We start from the raw sequence: 25,366 nt of genomic DNA, 5'->3' as shown, positions 1-25,366 counted from the left end.
CCGTGGTTAGCCCCCTGGCCTGTCACTTTAAATGAATGTAATGTCTAAAGCTGAATGAAGCAGTGTTATCCACCTCAAGGTACATCACAATGCAATCGAGAGACATTTGGCTGGCGGAGCACACAGCCGTATTGTTTTAGTTTAACCCCCAAATGTTCCTCATTAGGTTGTGTTTTATGTGATGGTTTAGCACAAATTAAGACAGGATCTGCCAAATTCAGGATATGGCAGAAACATAGGGGATGCGTCTGTCTACTGATTTTCCATTGGTCACGGTTCATTAAATGACAACGTTTTCCTGCTTCGGCCTTTATCCAGACTCTGTTTGAAGGAGGCGGTTTCTCATGGAAATCAAGGAGTAGAGCGAGCGTTTTGATCTTAGTGAGGCACTGTTAGCTTTCAAACCTCCAAAGACGATTATAAAAATATGTTTGTGATACCCAAGCAGTTTAATGCAATTTCATGTAATTCCGTAACTATAAAAATAGGAATCTAAATGTTAATTGGATGCATGGTTAATAAAAAGTCAGTGACGCACAGAGGTTTTACCACCATAATGATGGATAATTTGAAACAAAATTCTAATTTTTGCATTATAATACCAGATGAGGCTGTCATGAAAAATATTCATATTTAAAATTTGTTTTACCTCGCCTTGTCCTGCAGTCTCAGTGGGAGTTTCAGGCTGACTTCCGTCCACTGTGGTGTAATCATACTCACCCGTGTAGTAATCTCCACCCACATTTGTCTGAAATAAGGCAAGGACAGCACACAGGGAACGCATTACTTATCTCAGATGGGTAAATTTAAGTTTGGATAATATTCAAGAGTATAAATCTTATGTACACATTTTTCTCTGAACATGTGAACGTAAGAGCGATAATCACCTATAAATCTGGGAAGCTTCTATACAAGTATCATAATGGTCATGGTGAAGTATATGTGTAGTCTATGTTAAGCAACAAGTAAGGTTAAAAGACAAGTTACCAAATAAAACTTATGACAGTCATCAAGACATGCTGATGAAGCAGGAAGTGGAGGAAGAAGAAGGAGAAAGAGAATTAAAAGCCCCTTTTACACTGCCCATTCAAAGTGGGATTATTGCGACGTTATGCCGCCTTTTGGCGCTCTGTATTAAACGTACAATCCTAGAATGGGAAAGAGTTGTCTCGCTTTTGAGCCGGCAATGGAGGCAGTAACAGTGCTGAACTGATGTCTATGTAAAAGGGATAGCCGACAGGAGGGGATCATGAACGTGACGGGGATGATGTTTTGATGGCGTATGTGTACAACCAGTCGTGGGAGATTTGAAAGGCAACTAGCAGCAGTTAGCGGCTAATTCAAAGAAGAACAGTGGTCATAAATGTCTGCAAATTGGGAAATACATGAGGTTTGGGAGCTCATTCCTCTATCAGCAGTGGACGAGATCAGCTGCCATATAACAGATACGGTAAATGATTGTTACTGCCATGTTATGCCATTTTTATTTTGAAAAAAACTACTGACGCACATTACATGTTACATGCCACACTAGAGGCAGACGCTGTTGTGTTAAACATCGCTACTGTTACGCCCCTTTTGTATCATTGGTGACGGCATGCTGTCTAAAATCACACACTGGAGCAGCACGATACAGCCGTAGTTTGATTCTCTGTAAAATGAAAAGGGAGCATTAAAAACAGTAGCGGCCCTATTGCAAGATCTCTGTGTAAAAAGGGCTGAAGACTGAAAATGAGTGACAAGAGACCGACAAGGTTGACAACAAGATATCAAGTGCTTTAATATGTGTTATTCATGGCAACAGCAATAGGTGTAGATTTCATGGAGGGGACCCAAGAGACATGTTCTCCTTAATATCTAGAACATGTGCATTTGCCCTCCTGCATTAAAAGCATGAATTAGTAGAGGACTTTTATTTTGAAGACATTTACACCATTAACGAGTGTTGCATAAAAAATCCTCAGAATATAGAAACTTTAATTTTTGATGTTCAAAACTTTACCCCCAAATCGCCTGTTTCATAGGTGTCCCTCTCCAATGTTTATAAACAACAACAAAAAAAACTACACCCTTTGCAACAGCCATGATAACTGTATTAGTATTAAGTGTTACCTCGGTCTTGGCTCCTTCAGTTGGGGGAGTGTCAGTGGTTAACTCTCCTTCACTGTAGTCATAGAACTCACCATAATCATAGTTAGTGTACTGTAAGGAAAAAAGGAACGGGTAGTAATTAGAGCAAACATGTAAATAAGGCGCCACCATGTCCCAGAGACATGCTGCACATCATTTACATGGCAAGTAAGACGCCATCATTTTTTAAACAGCAGTTTAAAAAAATTTAAAAAAAACATTTAATCAATAAAATATTTAAAGTCATCATGCTATTTCGAAAATAGCATGTTAAAACGTACTGGAAATATCACATCCATATTAGAAAATTGTGCATATGGATGACAGCAGCAATCCACCACTTTTTCAACCAAAACCATGACCTTGTTGAGAGGTTCATGTCTGTAACAAAGCAAACAGCGATTAAAATTCTTGTTTGCTTCCAACAGGATGTAAGAGGGTTAATGTGATGCCAGTGAAAACTTGCCACTACCACTTAATTCCATATGCCAACAATGGCTCTGGGGTTTCATTAATGAGCCCTTTGAAACAGGGACTGTAAGCTGTCCTGACTCATCCCATGTTGGTAAATTAAGGGGAACATACAGAATACAACAGCAGGGGGTAAAACCACTGTTAAAACCAGTTTGTGAGAAAACAACATGTGTTTGCTCTCTCTAGTTTATTGAACTGGAGGTTTCTTTTGGATCTCCAAAGCATTTCATGTTGGCTTGGGGAGCATGGGGAGCATGGGGAGACAGCTAGCCTGCATACCAGCATCACCAAAACTCACTAATTTACACAAATGTCATTTGTTTAATCCATGCAAAAACTGAGAAGTTGCTCCTCTGCAAAGCAAGCTATTTACCTCTGCTTTCAGACTTTATGCTAGGCTAGACTAATCATCTTTTGGCTCCAGCTTCATATGAGCAATACAGACATATTTGTCTGTTAAATGCGTAGCTACACCTAGCAGCTGGTTGGCTTAGCTCACAGTACACCAGACCAACAAATAGTCCCCGTAAACCACAATTTGTCATTTTACGACTTCAGGTTTTGTAGGGGAACAAACAAAAGGTAACGTGTAAATTAGTGAGCTAAAGAGATGCTGATAGTTGGTTTTTAGGGATGAATGAGGACCCCATTATCTGTAATTGTTCAGCCAACTAAATCACTACTTTAAATCAGGAGTGGGTGGGTCATAAAGTGGAACTGGGTGTGGTTGAAACTGATACAGGTTGATCAAAAGTAGCTGTCTTTTTAATTTACTATCAGTGTATTGACTCAAAGTTGAGATTCAGATCCTTTCGGATCAAGAGTGGAGATTAAAACACAGCAACCGAAATGAGGGCCTTACTTCATCAAGTATGTGTATTTACACATTTCACTTAAAAGTACATTATATGTAATACTAATTCATCCAAAAATTCAGCTTTTTTTAACTTTTGGCCTAGGGGTGGAAGGAAAAATTGATACAGCACTGATTTATTTTGCATGCCAATACTGCATCAGTACACTAAGCCAAGTATTGTTTTTAGTATTTGTTTTATGGTTATTAAAATTATTAATACTACAAATATAAATGAATCTTTTGGTTGCCTGGTAGAATATTAAATTGATAACTTTTTTAGTCAACTAGATACATTTGGTGGCAAAACTAAAGAATTGAAGCAACATGAACAGACTGTAAACTTAATCTTATAGGGTTAAACAGATGTTAAGTTTTCTTTTGAAGAAGTAATTTGAAGTTGAAAAGAGGTACTAAATCACTATGTATTGCAAAAATATGTTATCATAATGTGTTTAAAATCGCAAAAAAAATTGTATCATGATGTAAGTACAGTGATAAAATTGTCTTGTAAGGCCTCAAGTGATTCCTACCTCTAGTTTGGCTCGGCTAGCTGCTTCCCACTGCTTCATTGTGGAGGAAGGAAAAGCTAAGCTAAGCTAATCGGCTGTTAGTAGTAGCCTCATTTTTCCTGTACAGACACGAAAGTGGTTAAGACATTCTCCTCTATTTTTTTTTTACAAGGAAGCTAATAAATAGATTCTCCAAAATGTCAAACTATTCCATTGAATCACCAATACTGACAGGCATTTATGGGCACACGTACCACAATTGTCATGTCAAAAAGTTAAAATTCTTCTACTTTTAGTTCTAATAACATCATGAAAGAAAGGGTGAAGAAGATTAAGTTAACAGACCAGGCCCTGATATGCGTCGCTCTATCAGCACAGGGATAAATATTAGTCCCTGGACGGCTGCTAAGCTCATAAAAATAATACAAGATCCACGGGCTGCTGCAGTGCTGGCCGAGCCTCTGCTCAGTGGCCCAGAGAGAGAGAGGGAGGTCACACAGAGAGAAGCTTTGGCCAGACCAACTCGACTGACTGAGAGGAGAGAGGGAGAGGGTCAGGGAGAAATACAGAGAAAGACAGAGAGAGAAGGAAGGATTTATAAAGATTTATGGCGTTGAAGTGCTTGGCTGCTAGCTGAAGGCCTTCACCACAGGCTTGGATGAAAAGAGTAAATGCTGAAGTGGGCTCATAAAAAAAAAAAAAAGCTCCCCCTTCTTTCTCCTGCATCGCTCCCTCTTCCTCTTTTAACCCAGCTGCAGACATGTGGCTGACGACATGCCTGGGGTCAAGGAGCCTCTTCAGAGGTGAAGGTCAAAGCTATGCTCCGTGCTTTTGTGGAATTGTACTAATTTGGTTTAAGAAATATTGAGCGATAGTTCAGTTAGCTCAGACCTCGACGTACACAAACAGTAAAAAAACAAAAAGGTGAGCTGTGAGATTTCAGCTTCTACACAGTGATTTGTCCGCTGGATGAGATATTTTGCAGTTGTGCAGGATGAAATCAATCTTTAAAATACTGAACTGGAATGCAGGAAAAACATTCCTGTTATAGCTAAAACCAACAATGAATAAACCAGATTTACAGTGTTCCTGAAACCAAACTGCTCCCTGCTGTCTATTTAGAATTGACAAGCTCCTTGTCTTGGCGCTGAAGAGCCACTTGATGATGAAGCAATATTTTCCAGGACGCAGTACCCACTGTGCAGCCAATATTTTTCAAATAGAGAATCAGCTCCTGATTTTTTTTAATTTTTTTTTATTTTTTTTTCAAACTAGGGATCTAAAGTCTACTTTTCCAGGTACTGGAAGTCTAGCTGGGGAAGGAAAAGCTTAAATTTCCTTGGGAGTCTGGGCAGAGCCTGCAAAACTCGTTAGTGATATAAATCACGGGGCCACTCCAAAGTGGGCTCAGACTTCGTGGCAGGGAAAAAGGAAAAGTTTCCAGTGTGAGCTCATCAGTTATTTAGTGAAATACTAAAGGAAAATGTCAGCTGACAAAAAAAGGCTTGAAGCAGCAAAATAACAAAAAAACGAAGATGAAAAAAAGAAAAAGATGAGGCCCTGACACAAAGTGCTGTATTTCAATTAAGAGATTTGGCTGAAGAGGCTACAAGTGATGTTTTGTAGCCAGTAGCAATAAAATTTGAATTTGAGAAAATGACTTCAAACTCAACAATGTTTTTTGATATGCCAGCATGTTTCCACCAGTAAAACACAGGCTCAAGAAAGACACATATGAGAGTTGATAGGGACTCAAACAAGTCTGTCTGTCAGTACTTTTGCCTGGAGTAGTATTTCTAAAAATAATCCAGAGAGAATAGTTTGTGCTTTTTGTATATATCTAGCTATTTTCATGCTGGTGTATTTCAAATAAACCTTAATTCGCTCTGTGCCTCAAAGCATTATATTTTTACCTCTTTCATCCCTAAAACCATCCCAACCTTCTTTTACAAAGTCAAACAGAATTTTTCTTTAAAATTTTGTCTAAGAAATCTCTATTTTCACTTGTGTAGAAGTGTATTTATTATCTTAAGAATATTTTTTAGGGATTTTTCTGCCATGAGTTCCCCCTAACTTGGTATTCTTCAGAGGACATGCATTATTTGGATGTCAGTATTGGTGATTCATTCAGAGCAATATCTGTGTGGGAGGGCAATAAACATAATTGGTTGTAATATCACAATTTAGTTGCACCATCACTACAACTGGATCCATGACAGACCGAAAGCTAAACCCCCTACTTTGTGTAAAAGCCCTGACACACCAAGCTAACGATGAGCCGACGATCAGCTGTCATACAACCCTGGGCCGTCGCTGACTGTCTGTCACCCTAGTTACTGTGGTTTGTTCCACACCATTAGCTATTTCCTGCCTTTTTATCTGCTGATTCATCATGTTAAACTGGGATCTGCAATGGTAGAGCCAGTGGGTGAATGATATCACTCTAATTGGCAGTTTAGCTCAGCTCACAAGAGGAGAAAAGGAAGTGAGGAATGTAAACAAACAGCTCAAGTCAAGAGGGAATGAGGTCAAAGCAGACTTGTCCCATAAGATGATTAGATTGTGTTGTTAACATGCTAACTGTGTAACTGGTTTCCCTTTTTGTATGATGATTACAGACTACAGCTGCCTGCTGCTATGGAGAATTATTTCTTTTCACACAGGTGCAGAATGTATGTGCTTGTTGGCTGTCGGTTTGGCGTGTTTATGTGCAACTTTTTGGCCAGGACACATGCAACGCAAGTCGACGCAGCAGGCACCTTTCAACGCTGCCAGTTCTCTGTCTGTTTGGTGTGTCTGGGCCTTACTGTGGAACCACTCTGCATTTGGTGTTAAAACATGAGCAACAGCTAAAGTCTGGTGGGTCTCTGCGAGGGGGAGCAATAGCAAAGCTTGCTAGCCTCCGTGTTCAGATTGGCATACAAACTTGACAGCATGACAGGTCCTCCAAATGTTTAATATCATAAAGGGACAAACATCTGAAACTGCTAACACATAATCAGTGCTAGAGAATGTGTGGCGTTGAAAAAGGGGACAAATATCAAGATATACTATGATATTCACCAGTCAGAAGCACAACATGAAAAATTTCAGTGTATCTCCTAGTGAGCTGTTGCCATGGGAAACAACAACCTACAGGCTTAAAGCTTGGACATTGCTTCGACAAATATGTCCAAAGACAGTTTTAACCATTTTTTTAAAGTGGAAAATTTTAGCTAGGAAAAGTGAAAATAATTGAAATTTCAGTTCATCTTGAAGTCACTCAAACTTTTAAATTGATCTCCTTCATTTTCATCCATTCACACCTCCTCTTTTATTCTGGTACTTCATCTTTTGCTTTCTAACTTCTACGAACAACACCCAAGTTTGAAGGCCATTTTCCAAATTCCTGTTATCATCCCTACTAAACCTCAAACTCCAGTTCCAACTCCAGTTCCCCTCCCTCCTTTCCTCACAACAACTACTCCTCCCCCTCCTCCCTACCAACTCTCTTTTCATTCTTCCTTCTCTCCGGACAATTACTCCTCCCACCCGATCTTCACTACAAAATCCATCTCACCCAGCCCGCCTCCTCCCCCCCTCCAGATACTGACCTCGTCCTCAGGTTGCTGAGCCTGGGGGGCATCGTGGTGGTTGGGGGTTTCACAGTCAGGGCTGTAGTGTTCACAGTAGTCATGGGCTGCTCTGGGGTCTGCAACTATCAGCAGCTGCTGGATGTCACCCTGGAAGAGGAGAAGAAGGAAAACGCAGCATGTTAGTGGAAGTCATGTCAACAAATTTCACAGGCTTTCCCAACTGTAAAATTCTCATGTCAGAGTTTTCTTTAATCTTTAGTGTCTCTCATATAAAACGGCTATAGGTTTATGTTATGGCCATCAATTTTATTTATTTCAACTTAGTTTCCAGTGTGGTTTGGCACATTGCTCTAAATACTACAATACAGAGGAGCCTTAGCCGCTGCTGCTATGAAGAGGTGCCAGTCAGGGACACGAGTAAGAGTTGTAGCAAATACAGAACACTTTCTCATCGCAATTAGGAACAAAACAAGGGACTATGTTTATGTAATTTATAAAAAAATGTATCCGGAATCCAAAAGTGAATGGATTTACACCTCTGAATATAGTACTAGGTTTCCATAAAGGGTACTTTTCAGTGTCACTTGCTTTTAGCAGCAAACAAACATGACAGGATTTTAAACTCTGTGAGTGGAAAACCTCAGTGGAAACCTTCATGTATTTGTGGCAGCCTGCCATAATTAAAACATCTGCTGCCAAAAACAGATTTTCTCTTTTGAGCTGGATGCTCATCAGGAGTGCTGTTGAAATATATACACTTTGTTTGGTTATTCACTGCACCGCACTCTCGGAGCGCAAAGTGTACTTGGGGAAGAGATGGAGCAGCAGAACGTCAGGCGCAGTGACTGTGAAACTTAACCATTAATTCTGCTAAGTATGAAAGTTTGCATTAACTTTCAGCAGTTACTCCTCTCATCCATCAATCTCATCTGATTAGCTCTAAAAGGATTGACAGATCAATTATCCACCCCAGAAGTCTCAAACTGCTGCGGAGGAAAAAGAGAAATCATAAAGAGCTCCAACTGCACTGTTTACACACCCGCAAAAATCAATGAATTTAGAGAGGGAACACAGAATAATACTAAGGGATACACGCATTCAAGAGAAACACAAACACTCTAATTGTGTGGGAAAGACTGACTCTACTGACATTTTTATGTACACAGGGTCTGACTTTCTGATAAGAATCAGATAAAACAGTTGTTAGCTGATTCTACTGAAAAATCAGCTTGAATTTCACGCCCATCCAAGCACTGGAAGTGCTCCAACTGCCAATCAGCTGATGCTGTATGAGCTGAATATGAACGTGACTTTCATTTCCTGAGTCCTGACACCCAAAACAACTCCAGACACCACTCACATTGTCCATTTTTTTCACAAATAGAAACCAAATGTTACTGCACACCTATAACTCCTTTTTTGATTGCCTCGGCTTTGCACCAGTGTAGTGATAATAAAAAGTGACAATAAAACAAAAAGGCAGATGTTGCGCAGTACCAGAGGCAGCAGTCTCTTGACTATTAATTACATATAACTTTATGGAAGCTTTAGGGGAGTCTGTAAGCTTTTAAAAAGAAACTATTGTATAGTCCCCCCACTCAGCCATTAGGGACAGCAAGTCCCCTTACACAGCAGATAAATAACCAAGGTCTGTACTTATCTGAAGCCGTCTGTTTTTCATGAGCTTTTGGAAAAGGAAATTAGATCCCCACTCACAACCCTTCCATCAGCCAAAGGCTCTTTTTCCATGATGATGTTTGAAGGAATTTCTCAACCAGGACCTGCTATGTCACTCATGTGGAGAATGTTATCTATACCCATCAACCATATGGGCACCTCAGCTGACCCTTTTCAGAGTCCACCGGGAGTGAGCAACAAAGAGGACAAATAAACAGGAAAATAACCCGAAATGCTGCGTAAAGGTGAAAGAAGGCCGCAGTCAGGGTGGCCCCTAAAGAGGAAGTACATACATGCAGATTGCATTAAATTACAGCAGGCAACATCTGTACAAGCTTAGACCTCTGGAACACATTAGATATTTACTGCCCCATACTCCCATCATACGTGACCAGTAAATCCCAGCAGGGTACTGAAATACCTGAACAAAAACCAGAAGATATAGTTGAAATTTTACTTATAGACTGAAGTCTACTGTTGTCACCTGTTGTGCTAATTAAGATTAGTCACATTTAAATATCACTCACTTGCAGATCCCCTTTCCCATAAGAAACCCGTAGAAATAGAATGAGAGTAGAACACTAGAACACACACACTAGTCTGAGGTCTCCATTTTGGCCTATTCTTACACCTATTTCACTTAATGAATGAAAAAATACAACCATACAGCAATCCAAGCGTCTCTCTTTCATCAAACATCAACATTCCCCAAACGTTTCAGAAAAAAAAAAAATGTTTTTTTTTCTGAAACGTTTGGGGAATGTTGATGTGTTCTGTGAAATGTTTTGTTATGTTGCTTTGTTTTTCAAAATTTCGCTGTTTTGTAAAATGTTGATTTGCTTTATGAAATGTTGTGTTTTGTGAAATGTTTATCTGTTTTCCAAAATGTTGTTGTGTTAAGTGATTATGAATTTTATTAAATGTTGTGTTTTGACCTTAAATGCTACTGTTCATTCTATTTCTAAGCAGAAAACACAACACACACGTTATTATAGTAGGGGTGGAGAATCTCAACAGTTTACAGGATCTTGGAAAAATTGTTGCTAATGTCTCATTAGGGAAGAAAAGATTTATAAATTGTGACAAAAATCACCCACATCAGTTTCAAATAGTAACACCCATGATATGAACATTTCAACCCTTGTCTCTATTAGGTTTTTGGCTGTTAGACAATCCAAAAAAATTGTTAAAATGTAAAATAATTCTCAAAGCAAAAAGAGAAGTATTGTGCAATGAATTCAAATGGTGTCTCTTCCTCTCCTTCCCAACCAAAGCACCTCAATTAAAATGAGAGTGGGCAGATGTGGCCTAAAGCAAACACGTGTGACCATGAGGTCGTCAGCTTGATCCCCAGACTAAATCTGGGTGGGGAGACTTTAAAACAGCCCTTACCCCTCCCTTGAGCAAGGCATTTAATGCCCAACTGTGGCAAGCAGATTAAACTGTGGTTATACTGGGTAGGTTCCAGGTGTGAATGTGTGTAATCGAGTGTGGAGCGCTGGGCGTTTCTGCGAAAGAGAATTGTGCTTATTGAACCTACGCTCAGAGGGGAAAAAAAGGGAAAATACCCAACTCACATGAGTTCACCCTGCACCTTCTGAACCTCCTACTACAACTAAATCTACAGTGACAAGCAGAAGGTCTCAAATTAATGACAGTCATTCAGCCACTGCATACTATGTCCTTGCTATAATTTAACACAAATGGATCCAAAGTCGAAGCCAGACAGTTAAAACAGACACACTGCATTTGGCAGGATTTCTGTCTGCCTCCTCCTTTATACGTCTTCCTGCGTCCTCTTAATTTTAAGCTTTGTTTATATGTATATTTTGTGAGAAAATAAAGGTACATAGCAAGAATGTATTTGACTACAACAAGAAAACAAATATGTGGTGAAGATCTGCAGAAGAAACGTCAGGAGGGGTTTGTCAAGAGACCACACACACTTGGCCCATTTATAAAGCCAGTCAGTGATTCAATCACTCCCGTACTCCCCAATCGGCTTCTCCCTCAACATTTCCCCCTCTTTTCTTTTACCCTCCGTGTCTCCTTCGTCTGCATCTCTGTCCTTTTGTTGATGTTTCTGTCTGGATTGTCTTGCGCATCTCTCTGGCATCTGTTGATGTCCCTCCTCAGAATTCCAGGAATGATCTACAGCAATGCCCTGGCTCGGCTCGGAGCTGGCACAGACACAATAGGATAAATCATCCATCTAGGCTACACTACAATCGATCTATTAATGGGTCTGCGTACAATGTGCATGTGTGTGTAAATACAACGCCCCTCGACACATGTTAAAGTTCGTCGCACACTGTAACAACAGCCATTCGATGGAAAAAAGTACATAAAAGGACAGAGGATGAGACTGACTGATCAAAGGCGAGAGACTCGAATCATGATTGAATCCCTCCCTCCATCTAAATTTCATACCCATAAGCAAAGCATTTTCAGACTTGTATTGGAAATGGACACACCACTAGTTTTTCCTCAAGCGTACACTTTTCACATCTGATTTTAAGCAAAGAATTGTAAAACAGCAAACAGACACCACTGAATTCTCGCTGAGCTACAGGTGACCTTGGCTGTAAAGAGTATCCCTCCCAGAGCACAGCCCACACCCAGTGGAACAGAAGTTATTTAAGGAAAATAACTGGCAGATGGATGATCATCTAATAGTGGGCGGTATTAAAAGCCCTCAGTAGACCATGAAATCTGTCCTTGGTATTGTTTTCTTAATAGAAAGTCAAATATGAGCTTCTGAATGCCACTCAAAAGGATTGAAGTGCGAGGGGACTGTGATCAAGTGAGTAGTTGACATCTGACTGTGAGCACACATTACCTCATCCACTGAGCAGAAAGCACATGGCTGACCTCAAAAAAATCAAGATACAACTTTGATTGGATACAGATAGCTCCCGCTGGCGCCGGATCAGAGATGACAGGAGGCACGGGGGTTTTCCCCATCTTGTATTTGTTGGCCTAATTTAAAGGCATAAACAAAGATGTAGTTTGTGTTTGACTCCACAAAATTGAGACCATACTTGATTTAGAAACTTTATCAACATTAGAGTGTCAATTTCTGGAGGGATACAAACCTAAATGTCAGGCTTTTTTTCAAGTCATGAAGCATTTTGCTCTGAATCAGCCATGCAGGTAGACCCTCTTCTAAAACTGCACTGAAATCCTGCCTTGTTTTCTAGGGTTAGCAAAACCTAGAAATCACCCATGCTCCTGTTTAAAGCTGTAGTTGGTCATTTAAATTTGAAAAAAAATACATCCATACAGTAGCACAAGACAGATAATCTGTATAAAAAAAAAAAATTAAAAAAAAAAAAAAAAAAAATCATGTTCCTCTGCCTAGTAATTCAAATGACATTTTTTTCTCAAAAATCTGCCGTACAAGTACAAAACACCCAATCAGAGCCAAAAAGTCTCTAATGCAGCTGTCATCATTTTTGTGCGGTCAAAACTGCCAAACTAGGCAGCGCTGGTCAAATATGAATCAAGGTACTGTCACTGCATTGCCTACTTTACGCCTCAAATGTTGCCAGAAACATGTTTTAGTGTACTGTTTAGCTGTAAAATGAGACAGATGCTTCGGCTTCTGCGATCTCGGCTTTAAACTAGAGTTAAACTGTCAAACTAGGCAGCTCTGGTCAAATTTGAATCAAGATTCTCTAACTGAATTGCCTTCTTCTTGTCTAAAATGTTTCCAGAAACATATTTAAGTGTACTGTTTAGCTGTAATATGAGAAAGTAAGCTGTGGCTGGTGCTTCATTTTGGCTCGAGTATTTGTCACAAAGTTTCGCATTTTATAACCAAACAGTACAGTCAACTCAGATGTTTTAACTTATTCTAGTGTACTGTTTGGTTGTAAAATACGAAACTTTGTGACAAATACTCGAGCCAAAATGAAGCACTGCCCACTGGCCGCAGCTAACTTTCTCATGTAATAGCTAAACAGTACGCTCAAATAGATTTTTGCAAATATTTGTGGCAAGAAATGGGCAATGCAGTAACAGAATTTAGATTCATATGTGAACAGCCCTGCCTAGGTTGACAGCAGTTCATGAGCAGTGATTGACAAGATTGACATCCGAGTCATAGACTTCTCAGCTGTGATTGGTTGTTTTTCTTCAGTTGTGATGAATTTTAGCAGATGCCATCAGAAGTCCTATGAGAAGGAGGAACATGATGTTTTTGACAAACTATTTGTCCCATAGTGACAGCTTCAGCAATTATGACAAAAAGTTAAGTCTATAAAAATGGCCAATTGTAGCTTTCACCATCATCCTGAGACATCTCTTCAAACATGCACGATTTAAAACAGTACAAATCCTGGGATGAAGCGCTGCCTGAGAGGCGTATAAATTGCAGCAATGGTTTTACTTTGAATAGAAATTTGGGGGACATTTCTGCAATCTCCTGAAGAAACTCACATATCCATTCTTGCACTAAGAGTAAAAACATTGACAACTAGTGAAAGCAATGGCTTACACCTGGATGTAGACAAACAAATTGCAAAACATTGCAGTTCAAAAAGTGTTACACAACTGGTTTTTTGTTTTCCTCTGATCGGTTTTATATTCTTGTAAATTGATTTTTTTTAGTTTTGAACTGTTTTGAACTGATGTTGTCTTCAAATATCTTGATCTGTCCAAACAACAGTTCAAAACCATAAAAATATTCAATAACAAGAATATAAAACAGATCAGAGAAAAAAAACATTTGAAGACATCATCTCAGGCACTGCGGAATTATACTAGGCTTTTTTGACTATTTTATAGACAAATTCAGCAGATCAAGCAATAACAAAAATAATCCCACTTTACAACGATACACTGCAGTTTTGAGTAAAGCCTACAGAACAACATTTAAGTGCATTATTAGTCGGTTTAAAGGTTGTTGCCTGTCTCCAGGTGCAGCAGGTCACTTTGCCTGCGGGGAACAGCTGGAGGATATTAATGCACCTGGAACACACATTTGGAAATATGCCCAAAGCATCTGCAGTCTGACCCAGTAAAACACAACTGCGTGCAGAGGCTGGAGATAAAAGTGTGCGCTGATCACAAATTATATGTTTTTAGGATAAATTTTTACTTTACAGACCTATTACTACATAAAAGACAGCATCCTTACATAACACCAGGATTTTATTTGGGCACAAAGGTTAACTGGACTGATCTGAGACAAAAATGCAGGTGTTTTGCTTGCTTTTCAAAATCATTTTCCAACTCAGGATAACCTACAAACCTTTCACTGGAACTACTTTCTTTCAAATAAGTAGTTCCAACGAAACCTTTACCGATGTCACTGTAAGCTGCCTGTCACACTGAACCATCATCAGCCAGATGTTGCCAGCTCAGAGGCCGTGCAGACTGCTGCGGCTGCTGAAATCAACAGTCCTGCAGATGTTTCTGCTTTTAAAATGCATATCGTGCAAACTTTCAGAATCTTTTGTAGCCATAACTTACTTCTGTATTTTCTCTATTTTATCATCTAAAAACCCTGCGTCTCTGAACTCTGGGTGGGGAGAACATCTTGAACGAACAAATAGACCGATGGAATTTCAAAACTGTACAAGGACAACAATTAACCAAGAAGTAGAGAAGACGAAAAAATGTATAACGCTCTCCTGATTTTCTCCCACTGTTTTATCAAATGCAGCCTTTGTGGTCAGCACAAGGATAAAGTTTCTTTTCAAGCACTGGAGGCATACAAATGTCTTGCACCCTTCGAATATTAAAACATTTCGTCTGCCAGTAGCTCACAAAACTGTTGAACTGTTTGAACCATCTGCTTGCTTGTCTGCCTGCCCTTTCTGCACTTCTCTCTCTGTCTCTCACTCTGCTCTTTTCCATCGGCAAAAGTTTTTAAGAAGCACCCTGGGTCCATTACTTCCTGGCTGTGCTGGGACCAGTTAGTTAGGGTTACAGCACAGGAGACAAGGTTAGATACAGGTATATGTTGACAAATATACCTCATAGTTTGTTCATATAAATACACGTTGAAGATATCATTGGCTGAGGAGCTTCTCAGTAACAGTTACACTCAAACAAATGTGAATTTATTGCTATATTTCTATTACACAACCCTAACCAAAACATTTTGTGTCGAGCGCTGGAGGGTGAAAAGTGACAGAGGCAGATGAGAAACAGTCAGACCGTTTCTCTTCCTGCCAACTCAACCATAAACAATGATTCACTTTAAAGCTTAGAGCCCATCAGAGCCTTGTTAGATTCCTCTGCCAAAGACTGTCCTGCTTGAGGGACAGCGTTTTGGAACCATCTACTATGCAGTAATGACAGACACATAAACAAACTATCTTCGCCTCTTTGCAGACACACATTTTTATGCATGCATACACGTATGAAACAACACACATGCTAACGCACACTCTGACATACAGCGCAAACAAAGAATCCCACCCTAAAGTCTGAAGGATGGATTTGCATAAAAATGGGAGATGATTCAAATATCGTGTGGCTTTTATTTAAAAAGAAGAAAAAGCAGGAGAAAAGGGGGGAAAAAAAGGCATTTGGACGCCCGGTCAGTGAGCATATCTTTTAAACAGCTGTGCAGTCTGAGCCAAGACTAAGCACACACTGATCATATTTTCCCCAAGCTTTCACTCTCCCCTGTGCTTCCAGCTTTGACACCTGCTTATGCAATCTACTGCAGTAAGGTAGCCATGTGCTCACAGCTCAAAGCAGTTTTAGCGAGAGAGCTCGCAGCCAACTTCAGTAATTAAACTGTGGAATGGCTCCAGATTTGGGAAGCTCAGGCTCGGTATGCTAAACAGCCACAATTTCTCATAACTGTAAATCCAAAATTCTTCAGATAAGCCAACGGACACCAAGCTGGATATTTTCCAATAACTTAAAATCTATAGTTCTTAAGATAACCAAATGGTTGCCAAGTTAGAGGAAATGTTTGCCTTTTGTTGGATAGATTTACAAAGGTAAGAAAATAACCCACACTTAGGTTAGGGCAGGGTTTTCTGAAGGTTAGGGTGAGAGACTTTCATTTGCCAATAGCTACAGTGGGACCCATAACATGAGCATCATTAAGAACCACAAAACTTTGTGGAAATCCTGCAAGTCAATTTTAGGATGTGTTTTCATAGACCAAATTTTTGTTCACCATGGTAGCAGACGAAGATCGATGCCTAATGAAATTGTTTTAGTAAGCAGGAACTTTTTCATAGTTCTAAGTAGAGCTGTTCACGACTCTTTTCAATACGACTATTCAACGATTCATTTTGTTAACTATAAGAAGTTTTAAAGTTTAAACGGGGCTCAGTGTAACATTCATTGTGACAGCAGCATTCATGTCATATAGTAAATCAGGTAACGGTGCTAATGACAGGTTGGAAATGTACAACAACATGTTTGCCAACACTAGATATCAAACAAAAGCCAGAGACAGCAGAGCTGTAATCTCACCACTTCTAAGCAGATGAGCTGTCTCTCTCTCTCTCTGTAGTATCTACTATGCGTCACACTGCCTGCATGTCCACAGCTCTGCATCAAAGAGTAGCGTGAAAGTAAAGAGCACTCACAGTGCAGCAAAATCTGGAGACCAAAATGTCCCCAGAAGTACACTGCACAGCCTACTGACTAGCTAAAAAAAAAAACTAAAAGCAATCTCAGTCGACTGAGGGGTCTCTGACTTTAAAGGAGCAGCCTTGTTTCTAAGAATCCTTCTTTATATTGTGTCCACACTGTAAAAACTAGAAACAATCTTAATTATCATAAATGCAATTTTTAGGGACTTTTTTGGGTTCTATGTCAGAGTCAGGCTATGAAGCCAATTTTCATAGTGACCAAACAGTGTAATCACACTGTCATGTGGTGCCGAGCAGCCCAAAAAGACCTTTTCTCATTGACCAACATGGCAAAAAAGACGTCTGTGAATCAGTGAATTTTTTTTTTTTTTAGCGTCATTACCCCTGACTGACACTGCAGGAATTGAATGATGCCGTCAGCAGCAACATGCCCGAGCAACCGAATGGAATCTTCATTGAAGCTGCTGATTTTAATCAACTCATCCTTCAGCTTCAGAAATGCAGCAGCATCAAGGACAAATCTAATTTCTTTTTTTAAACTTTGTTTAAAAAATTACTAATTTGATTACTGGGAATCAAGACTGGTCGATTAACATTCCAAAAGTACAGAAGAGCCACAAGATTACATCATTTTATCCCCATTCAAGTCAACTGACTTTTTTCTTTCTTTCTTTTTTTAAAGTTAGCCGTCTAAACAATAGACAACACAACATCCAAAAAAAGGAAAAAATGGACCTGCATATGCGACGGGGGGAAATACAGATGAATTTTGACTCGTCAAAGTGAAAGTGACATTGCTATATCAACCACTGGTTACATCATTTCAGCGTTCGTGCAAACAAACAAAAGCCCATAAAGGTATGTAGTTCTCAGGGGAGCTCCTCAGGGAGTCCAAAAACACCTACTGAGATCCATCCTTGGGATGCTAAAAACGTGCATGCTAAATTTAAATTCTAAGAATAACAAAGAATTAAACCTTAAAGACGAGGCTATTATTTAAGCTACATCTCTAAGATTTAAAACATAGATATATGAGACACATAAATATGACCTCGGGAGGAACTTGACTCAATAATCTGATTGTGGAGACGTTTAAAATTTTCCAATTGTTTTTATCTACAGTTGATATTGCAGCCAACACTTTTAAAAGAGTTTCCATAGCCTCCAACATATACTGATTGTAATATACCTATAACAGCTGGGAAATAAAAGCCAAAGTATTATCCAATAAGCAACAAATCAGAACACATGGCTTTCTTTCCAAACTTGTTTTTATCTATAGGAATCTACTGTATTTAGCCAAGACCCTTATAGCCTGTAAGCCTGTTTTTTGCCAATAGCAGTACAGTGTGTCTACAAGAAGCCAGTTTGCAATCACCAAATCTAGGGTTATCAAACTTGAAGTGGAAATAATTACAGTTTAAGATATGGCTGAATGTCTAACTGGGCCACCACAGCATTGCTATCCTGTGATACGCTGATTAAAACCACCTTGAAATAGGAAAAAAAAACAACCCTTGGGACAATAGGAATCATTTTCTCTTTTCTGGGTTTTTAAAAAGTGAACAAAACAAATTACTCTGTAATTCAACACCATTTAGAGTAATATATCTTCTAACAAAGAGCACTCACAAATGCCAAATAGCTGGTCTTAAATCAGCATTAAAAATAGCAAAGGCTTGGTGAAAGTGCTGCTCCACTCCACTCAACTTTCAATTACCTTAATTACAATCCCAGCTCTAATGACTGTGGCTTTCACTCTTAGGACTGTTGGTGATGTTATAAACCTAATTTACTATGGTTGTACTCATTGTACTTTAATGTCCAAAAATACTGCTGGAAATCTTATTGCCACATCTTATCATGGCCTCAACTTGTCTATACGGTTAAATTCTATATCTAACAATGCAATCTGCTCGCCAAAAACCTGTCACCGCAGAAGGGAGGGATCCCATTTCCAAGTGGCTCCTCTGTGGAAAGTCATCTCTGACCTGGAGGCAAACATTTTGCAGGCTGTTCTACTTAGCAAGCATTCCAGATGCAGACATCAAAGAGAGGCTATTGTCTTCGAAATCAGCATTCAGCTCACATTTTCCACTCAGCCCACAGCTACCTGTGCTCAACCTGGTAGCCACGACTCCCGTTTCTTAATCGCCACCTCACAGTCAGCTGTGGATTCTGATTCTGAGCTCTGATAGACACAATTATTGAGGGAATAACACACAATAATCTCACACGTAGGGGTAAATTCCTGCATCTCAAATAACACACTGTCCAATATTAATGACTGAAGACTTCAGTCTTTCCTTTAATAAGTTGACTATTCAAACAAATCTGAACTAGTGTTGAGAGAAAAAACAACTCACTGTGCAAGTAGCCTTTCCACAGACATTGCCCATTACCCTTGCCAAGTACACAAAGCCAATATTGTTGTTCTGGCCAATAAAATCCACCATTTACTGTATGCACAAGTTAATGAAAGACAAATAAAATGTCTGGCCTCAAAGTGCTTAAAGTATTAGACACTCAAATTGTCCCTTTTCACAATGAGATTCATTGAGAGCAAGATTTCGCAATATGCTTTCGATTACACCCGCACTTCACCAGAGTGGAGAAATCGCTGGCATCTAGGTAAGCTTTCCAAACTCCCTCGAAACATAATCACTTCAATCTCGCGGTGAATGTCTGCATTATGTTTGTGAAAGACACTCCCGTGGAGATGATAGAGACATCTTGAAGCAGATTCTTAGCACAGATTTAAGTGTCAGAGGTGAATTGTGTTGTTTCTTTCTATGAAAGAACCAAAAAAGCAAGAACTATTGAAGAAAATAACAACAGTGAAGCCACTGACATTAATCATAGTTAAGTCCTCTGCACTGTTACAACCTAGGTAAGCTTTTCAGTAACAGCTGGGGACTTCTGGGAAGCAAACCTTTTCAATTTCTTGTTGACATTTAGATGAAAGGCTGAAAGAGTCTAGCTCAGCACAACTGGACTGATTCTACTAAGAGTTCAAAAATATTCCTGCCAACAAAGCAGCATCTAATATGTTTAATTTGTGCTAAAATGGAAACGCAAAAATGACAAGTTGTGATTTTATGGGAAATTTCTTGGTAGCCTTTACTCCCTGATTCAAGTCTTCAAGCTGAACCAAACTTCAAAACTTTGAAGACTCCAAACTTATCGCCTCCTTGCTCCACCTTAAAGCACAAACATGAGAGTGGCATCCATCTTCTTATCGAACTCTTGGCAAAAAAATCAAATGAGCACTCTTCCTAAAACGTCAAGACATTCTTTTTTTTAAACCTATTTACTCCATAACAAGCCAGCTGGCGTATTCCAGTCGCGAAGGGACTCAAGATGGCCACCTTACCTCAAAGACTTCCTCATCCAGGATTCTGGTGCCAAAGACAGTAATGCCTTCTGTGTTAATGACGGCCTGGTCGCTTCTGGCGAGGGGCCGGGTCAGCTTCTTCTTACAGTCCACGATGATGGTGACAGCCTTCTTCTCCACGCTGATAGCTACACGATGCCATCTATGCAGCAGGGGAGGAAAGTAAGAGGTTAGAAATACTAACCAGAACAGTTTTGTGATGAAAGAAGCTCGCACTAGCTCCAAAAGTAGCTAAAAGTTGCTTGATGATGTCATAAACTCATTTGCATATCAGCAATGTCATGCCGCATTAATGTAAACATTCAAAGCTCTCTGAAATAGATTCAACATAAAAGTCCTCAACAAAATATTTGAATGACATTAGAGCTACGACGCTTAAACTGCAGTGCAACACTTTCTTGCGCTTCCAACTCGGAGAGCGAGAACTTTACTTTAACCATAAAAACGCACTACAATTAAACCCCAATCTCGAGTGGCGTCTTCTCTCCTCCCACCTGTCACACACCTACTGCACGGCGCAAAAAGAGAGGGGTGGAGAGACTCTCTGCTCGTGGCGAAAGAGTTTGCGATTAGTCTAAACAAACAACACACATGGGTATGAATTATAATATATTTATCAATTTTTCCTGATGGTCACAGTAAGTCGCCAAATTTGCTGCTAGTAGCTTTTTTGAAAGAATGCCTCTAAAATGGCCTAAAATGTCGCTAAATATAGCAACAAAGTTGTCATGTTGGCCACACTGAACCAGAAGGCTTTGCACATTTTTGTTCCTTTTAAGAAAGTTACCGCAGTCGATCCTGAGAGGAGCGTGACACTTTGGGAACACTTTCTTGTCGAGAATTAGGTGAAAGGAGCAAAATCAGTCCAACACTTGTACACTAAAAATAAAGCCACGGCTGATAAGCCTGCTGCTCTCTAAAAAGAGAGTCAGGTTAGCTATTTGCGTTCTGTGTCCAGGCTCCATGCTAAGATAATCTTCTGCTGGCTGCAGAAGTGAGTGGTATCAACTCTCCCATCAAACTCTCGGCATGAAAGTGAGTAAGTGTATTTTCCAAACTACAGTTTCCATACAGGGAAGGAGAGTATGCAGAGAAATATTTTTGGATTTGGTGATACAGTATGTCAAGAGTTAATCTGAAAAAGCCTGAGCAAACTAATCATTTAAAAATCAAACCAATATCTGATAAATCCCAGCTTTTGCATTTGTTTGTTCATAAATACAGAGGTAGCTACATCAGTATAAATTTGGATCAAGTCAAAATGTATAGACTGCAAGCTACTTAACATGATTTTGCTGTATATTTACACTGTAATGTTTATTTTTCCTGGTATAATCTATTACACACAAACAGCAACGCATTATCATTTCTGTTAACGTTTGTGCTAATGATTGATGGTAACTCTTAACAGTGATTTGTATCAGCATCATTGGGCAGCTATGCAATTTATGAAGAACCTGCCCATTACTGCATATCAGTATACAGCTGCTGTAAATAATCTGGAGAAGAAAAGGCTGTCATCAAATTGCTGCCAGCAATTTATTTGCCATTACAGTCTGACTTCTTCCATATGGCTTTAATGACTGAACAAACACAAGATGATAATAAATCCTTCCAGTTAACTATGTTCTGAGAGCCTGAGAAAAATACGTTAAGCAGATTGGTTTTGTTTAGCATAAAGTACGAGCTATAAATTTTGATAAAGCGCTCAAGATGAGCCTCAAAATGTGCCGCTTTGCTCTTGAGCCAATCACACAAGCTTCACAACAAAGATTTTACATTCAGAACTGAAAATGGGACACAGAGCATAAAAAACCCCCCAAAAAAAACAGGGGATATAAAAATCCACCACCCACATCCGACCCAACATGTTCAGGCCCTCCTGAGAAGCACTTAGTCACTCAGTCACTTACTTGCCGTCAGCAAGGTTGATGGAGCGGAACAAGGGGTACTGCTCCGGGGCAGGCTTGCCATGCTGGTCCTCGTACAGGAAGACGGGGGCACGGCCCACCTCCACGCCGAGCTGCTGGATGCCTTGCTGGTTGTACACGGACAGCAGGAAGGACTGGAGGCCAGCCTTGGGCTTGATGGTAAACAGGATGGAGAAATCTTCTGGGAAAACTCCTCCTGAATGTTGAACAAGCAGCAGCCATGTAGGTCGGTATGTTAGTAAAGACCAACAGATAAGTAGCTATAAAATCTGGGTTACTGCACATTTTTGTTACTGGGTTTTCTTGCTCTGCTTTAGAATCATACAATTAGACACATGGGAACTTCCCAGTATAACCACAGAATTTTTAATTGAAGTTAATTAAATGGCTTTCGTGGGGCAGGAGTAGAGATGTCAACTGTGTATTAGGCTTGGGCGGTGTCACGATATTACGGTAAACCAGGGTATTTAGATATCCCAAAGGTATGTTTTTCAATACTGTCGTAAGTACAGGCACTCTGCTTTCTATCAAACTTTTTGTATGTAGTGCACAGCACACACCACCAGAGCTCAGTTTCTTTAGACACCCAGCACCTAGTGGTGGGAGGATAAGTTACAGGACTGTAAACAACTAGCGGCCTGCAACAGCGGCGAGAGAGACCAAGGAGAATACGACATGATTTTACGTCTCACTTGGTGAATTAAAGATTTATTTCGGCCAAACTAGAGCTGGTGATTGTTGGAACAGAGGACTTATTGTCTTCATAACCAGCAATTGTAACTAAGATAGTTTGGGTGAGTTTTATTTTGTTTGTCGAGAGTAAATTAAGTGTGTTTTAACGAGGCAATTTAGCCTCGTCAGTCTTCTGTGAGTCAGTGAAAGTTGAACTCAAAAGATGTGATGCTGTATTCCTCTTTAATAAGGAAAATAGGTACGAGAATGTTACTTTTCTTAACATTTTGTGGGTTTTCTATTGTGTGTTTGTTAGTCTGACAAGCGGACAGTAAGTAGCTCTGCACATTTTCTGCTTTAAGTTAGAGGAATAGTTCATTATTTACGGTAAAACGCATATTGGTGTTGAGATTAGTTAAGAATACTGACACCTCTCTCTTATAGTGCATACTGAAAATAATATAACATATGAATGAGGAGGTTTGGGGTCCTTGGTCAGAAAATTTTGAGCATTAAACATTTAAATTTTCTGCATTCTGGTGAATATTTTTGCACTGGTTTGTGTCTGTTCTGCACCAATTTATGGTGTAAATGTCTTTAATTTTAAGTTTTTAAAATTAAGTAAAAGTCCTCTGCTACTTACATGTTGGGGGGGACAAATGCACATGTTCTTAATATTTCCCATGCAAACCCCCCCCCCAAAAAATATACACGTTTGACAAGGGCAATTGTATTATAAATACTAAACTGAATGACAGCAAGTTTATTAGCTCTCTTAACCTCTCTCCTCACATTACCCCAAAGTCTAGACAACTGGACCAAGAGCAGTGTTTATTAAGGAAGCTGAAAGAGACCTTGGCTACCCCTTAAAGGACTTAATTGTGGTGATGTAGCCACTATAATTTTACAAGGGCTGTAAGTACTCAATCAAATGTCATATTTTTTTAAAACTATAATAGCTGGGGTTCAACGACAAAAAATCTGATCAAATAAAAGCCCCATTATTCTGTCTGAGGACATTTTGACACTTTGCTTCCATGGCACCTGCAACGTCTCACCTCTTGAGCTTCATTACTGTCTTCAAATTTCTGTTACGAAAAGTGTAAGGTGTGCTGGCACGCCAAAAATCACAGATGTTTAGCTCTAATACCTCACACTATTTTGAACTGTTTTCTCATTCTTTGACATTGAGCCAGACTGAAAAAAAACAGCACTTACAGGGACAATTTATTCAGCAGCACTCCGCTAATAAATTTCTGTACACTTTCTTGCCAAGTTTAGCTTTTATAAGTAAGCAACTGGGGGCTCCTTTAACACTTTGCCCCAGTAATAAAACATTAACAGCCCTCCTATGGATGTGAACTTTATTGTTATATATTGTTATTATTGTAATGTATTTGTGCTTAAATACATTATATTTCACATTTCAGCTGGGAAAAATGCAACTGGCAATATTAGAATATCTGTCAACAGCTCACTGGTTTTCTACAGCAATCAGTAATGACAGTCTCGTCCCCTACAGTTCATTATTCAATTTGTGGATTAGCTTTTGAGTAGCACTGTGTAACAAAGTAGCAAACCAAATGGTTACACAGTCAAAAAGCTTTTTTGTTTCACCGAGTGGACTCCTTCCTAATAAAACAAATATGGCTTTATTTCTCACAAACAGCCGGGCAGCAGACGTCGAGTGAGGCGATGCGCACTCAGTCTAAAAACCCTGCTACATTTCACTCCATCAGCCAAGCACAGCGCACTGGAGTCTGCCAGCAATCAAACTTGTGGACAGATACTTTATTGACAAGATAGGCCCACAAAACATCAAAAGAAATATTCCTCTCATTGATTTGCTGTAATAAATTGTGGGTTTCCCCCAAATATCCAATTACTAAAATCTGGTGTTGGTCTTCTTACTTGAATCATATGTTTAGATGACATCCCATACACATGTGCTCTCATCCCCTATGGGCTCTTGGAGAACACTGAACCACCAACGCATTCACCGCATCTCCTAGAAAATAATTGCTTAAAGTCTGCACCGCATTTTAGAGGACAGGTGTTCGTAGTGAAGGGTTTCATTTCTCATTACATCACTTTTTGCTGTTTTATTGTGAAATTTAAATATCTGGAAGATGTTTTTATTTTGCCATTAACTGGTTCAAGACAGTAAACAAAAGCATCTGTTTCATTTTCATCCAAACAATTATTTGTTTGAGTGGGCATAAAATTTCTGGCTCTGGGGATGGTGATGTGAATCTGCTGTTGCACCACTTTGGTTATTACTAAAATGTCTCTACCAATTAAAATTTCAATCTGTCACCACTTTGTTTAATGATCAAATTCCAGCAAAACTTATGACATTCCCACCAGCCACAGTTTATTGTCAACCTTTGTTTGATGCCGATAAGAAACCGACAGCATGCTAAAATTCTAAAGTAAGATGATAAATGTTAAATGTTAAACATTTTGCCTTTTTAACATGAGCACTGTTATTGTGAGCATGTTCGCATCCCTAACAGAGCTACGGCTGCAACTTTAGTCCTATTTAACCATCCAACAGCCCGCCCAGGGGCCTTCATATGG

At 39.5% G+C, this 25,366-nt stretch overlaps 1 protein-coding gene across 5 annotated transcripts in view; it reads right to left on the bottom strand.

Annotated features, from left to right (window-relative positions):
• The window catches only part of LOC121951566 (collagen alpha-1(XI) chain-like), a 173,078-nt gene that overhangs the window by 123,130 nt on the left and 24,582 nt on the right, over positions 1 to 25,366 (bottom strand). For all 5 annotated transcript variants that reach the window (XM_088085788.1, XM_088085787.1, XM_088085786.1 and 2 more), the window contains 5 exons: positions 22,097 to 22,310; positions 20,163 to 20,325; positions 7,563 to 7,691; positions 2,113 to 2,202; positions 650 to 748 (listed from right to left, as the gene is read on the bottom strand). In XM_088085788.1, the coding sequence (XP_087941914.1) occupies positions 650 to 748; positions 2,113 to 2,202; positions 7,563 to 7,691; positions 20,163 to 20,325; positions 22,097 to 22,310 (695 nt within the window). The remainder of the gene's footprint in view (positions 1 to 649; positions 749 to 2,112; positions 2,203 to 7,562; positions 7,692 to 20,162; positions 20,326 to 22,096; positions 22,311 to 25,366) is intronic.

This window comes from Plectropomus leopardus, chromosome 12 (assembly GCF_026936395.1).
Source record: "Plectropomus leopardus strain MGB_pleo_1.0 chromosome 12, ASM2693639v1, whole genome shotgun sequence".
NCBI lineage: Eukaryota > Metazoa > Chordata > Actinopteri > Perciformes > Serranidae > Plectropomus > Plectropomus leopardus.
Note: the sequence above shows the minus strand (reverse complement) of the source record. Positions and strands in the feature narration are given on the sequence as shown.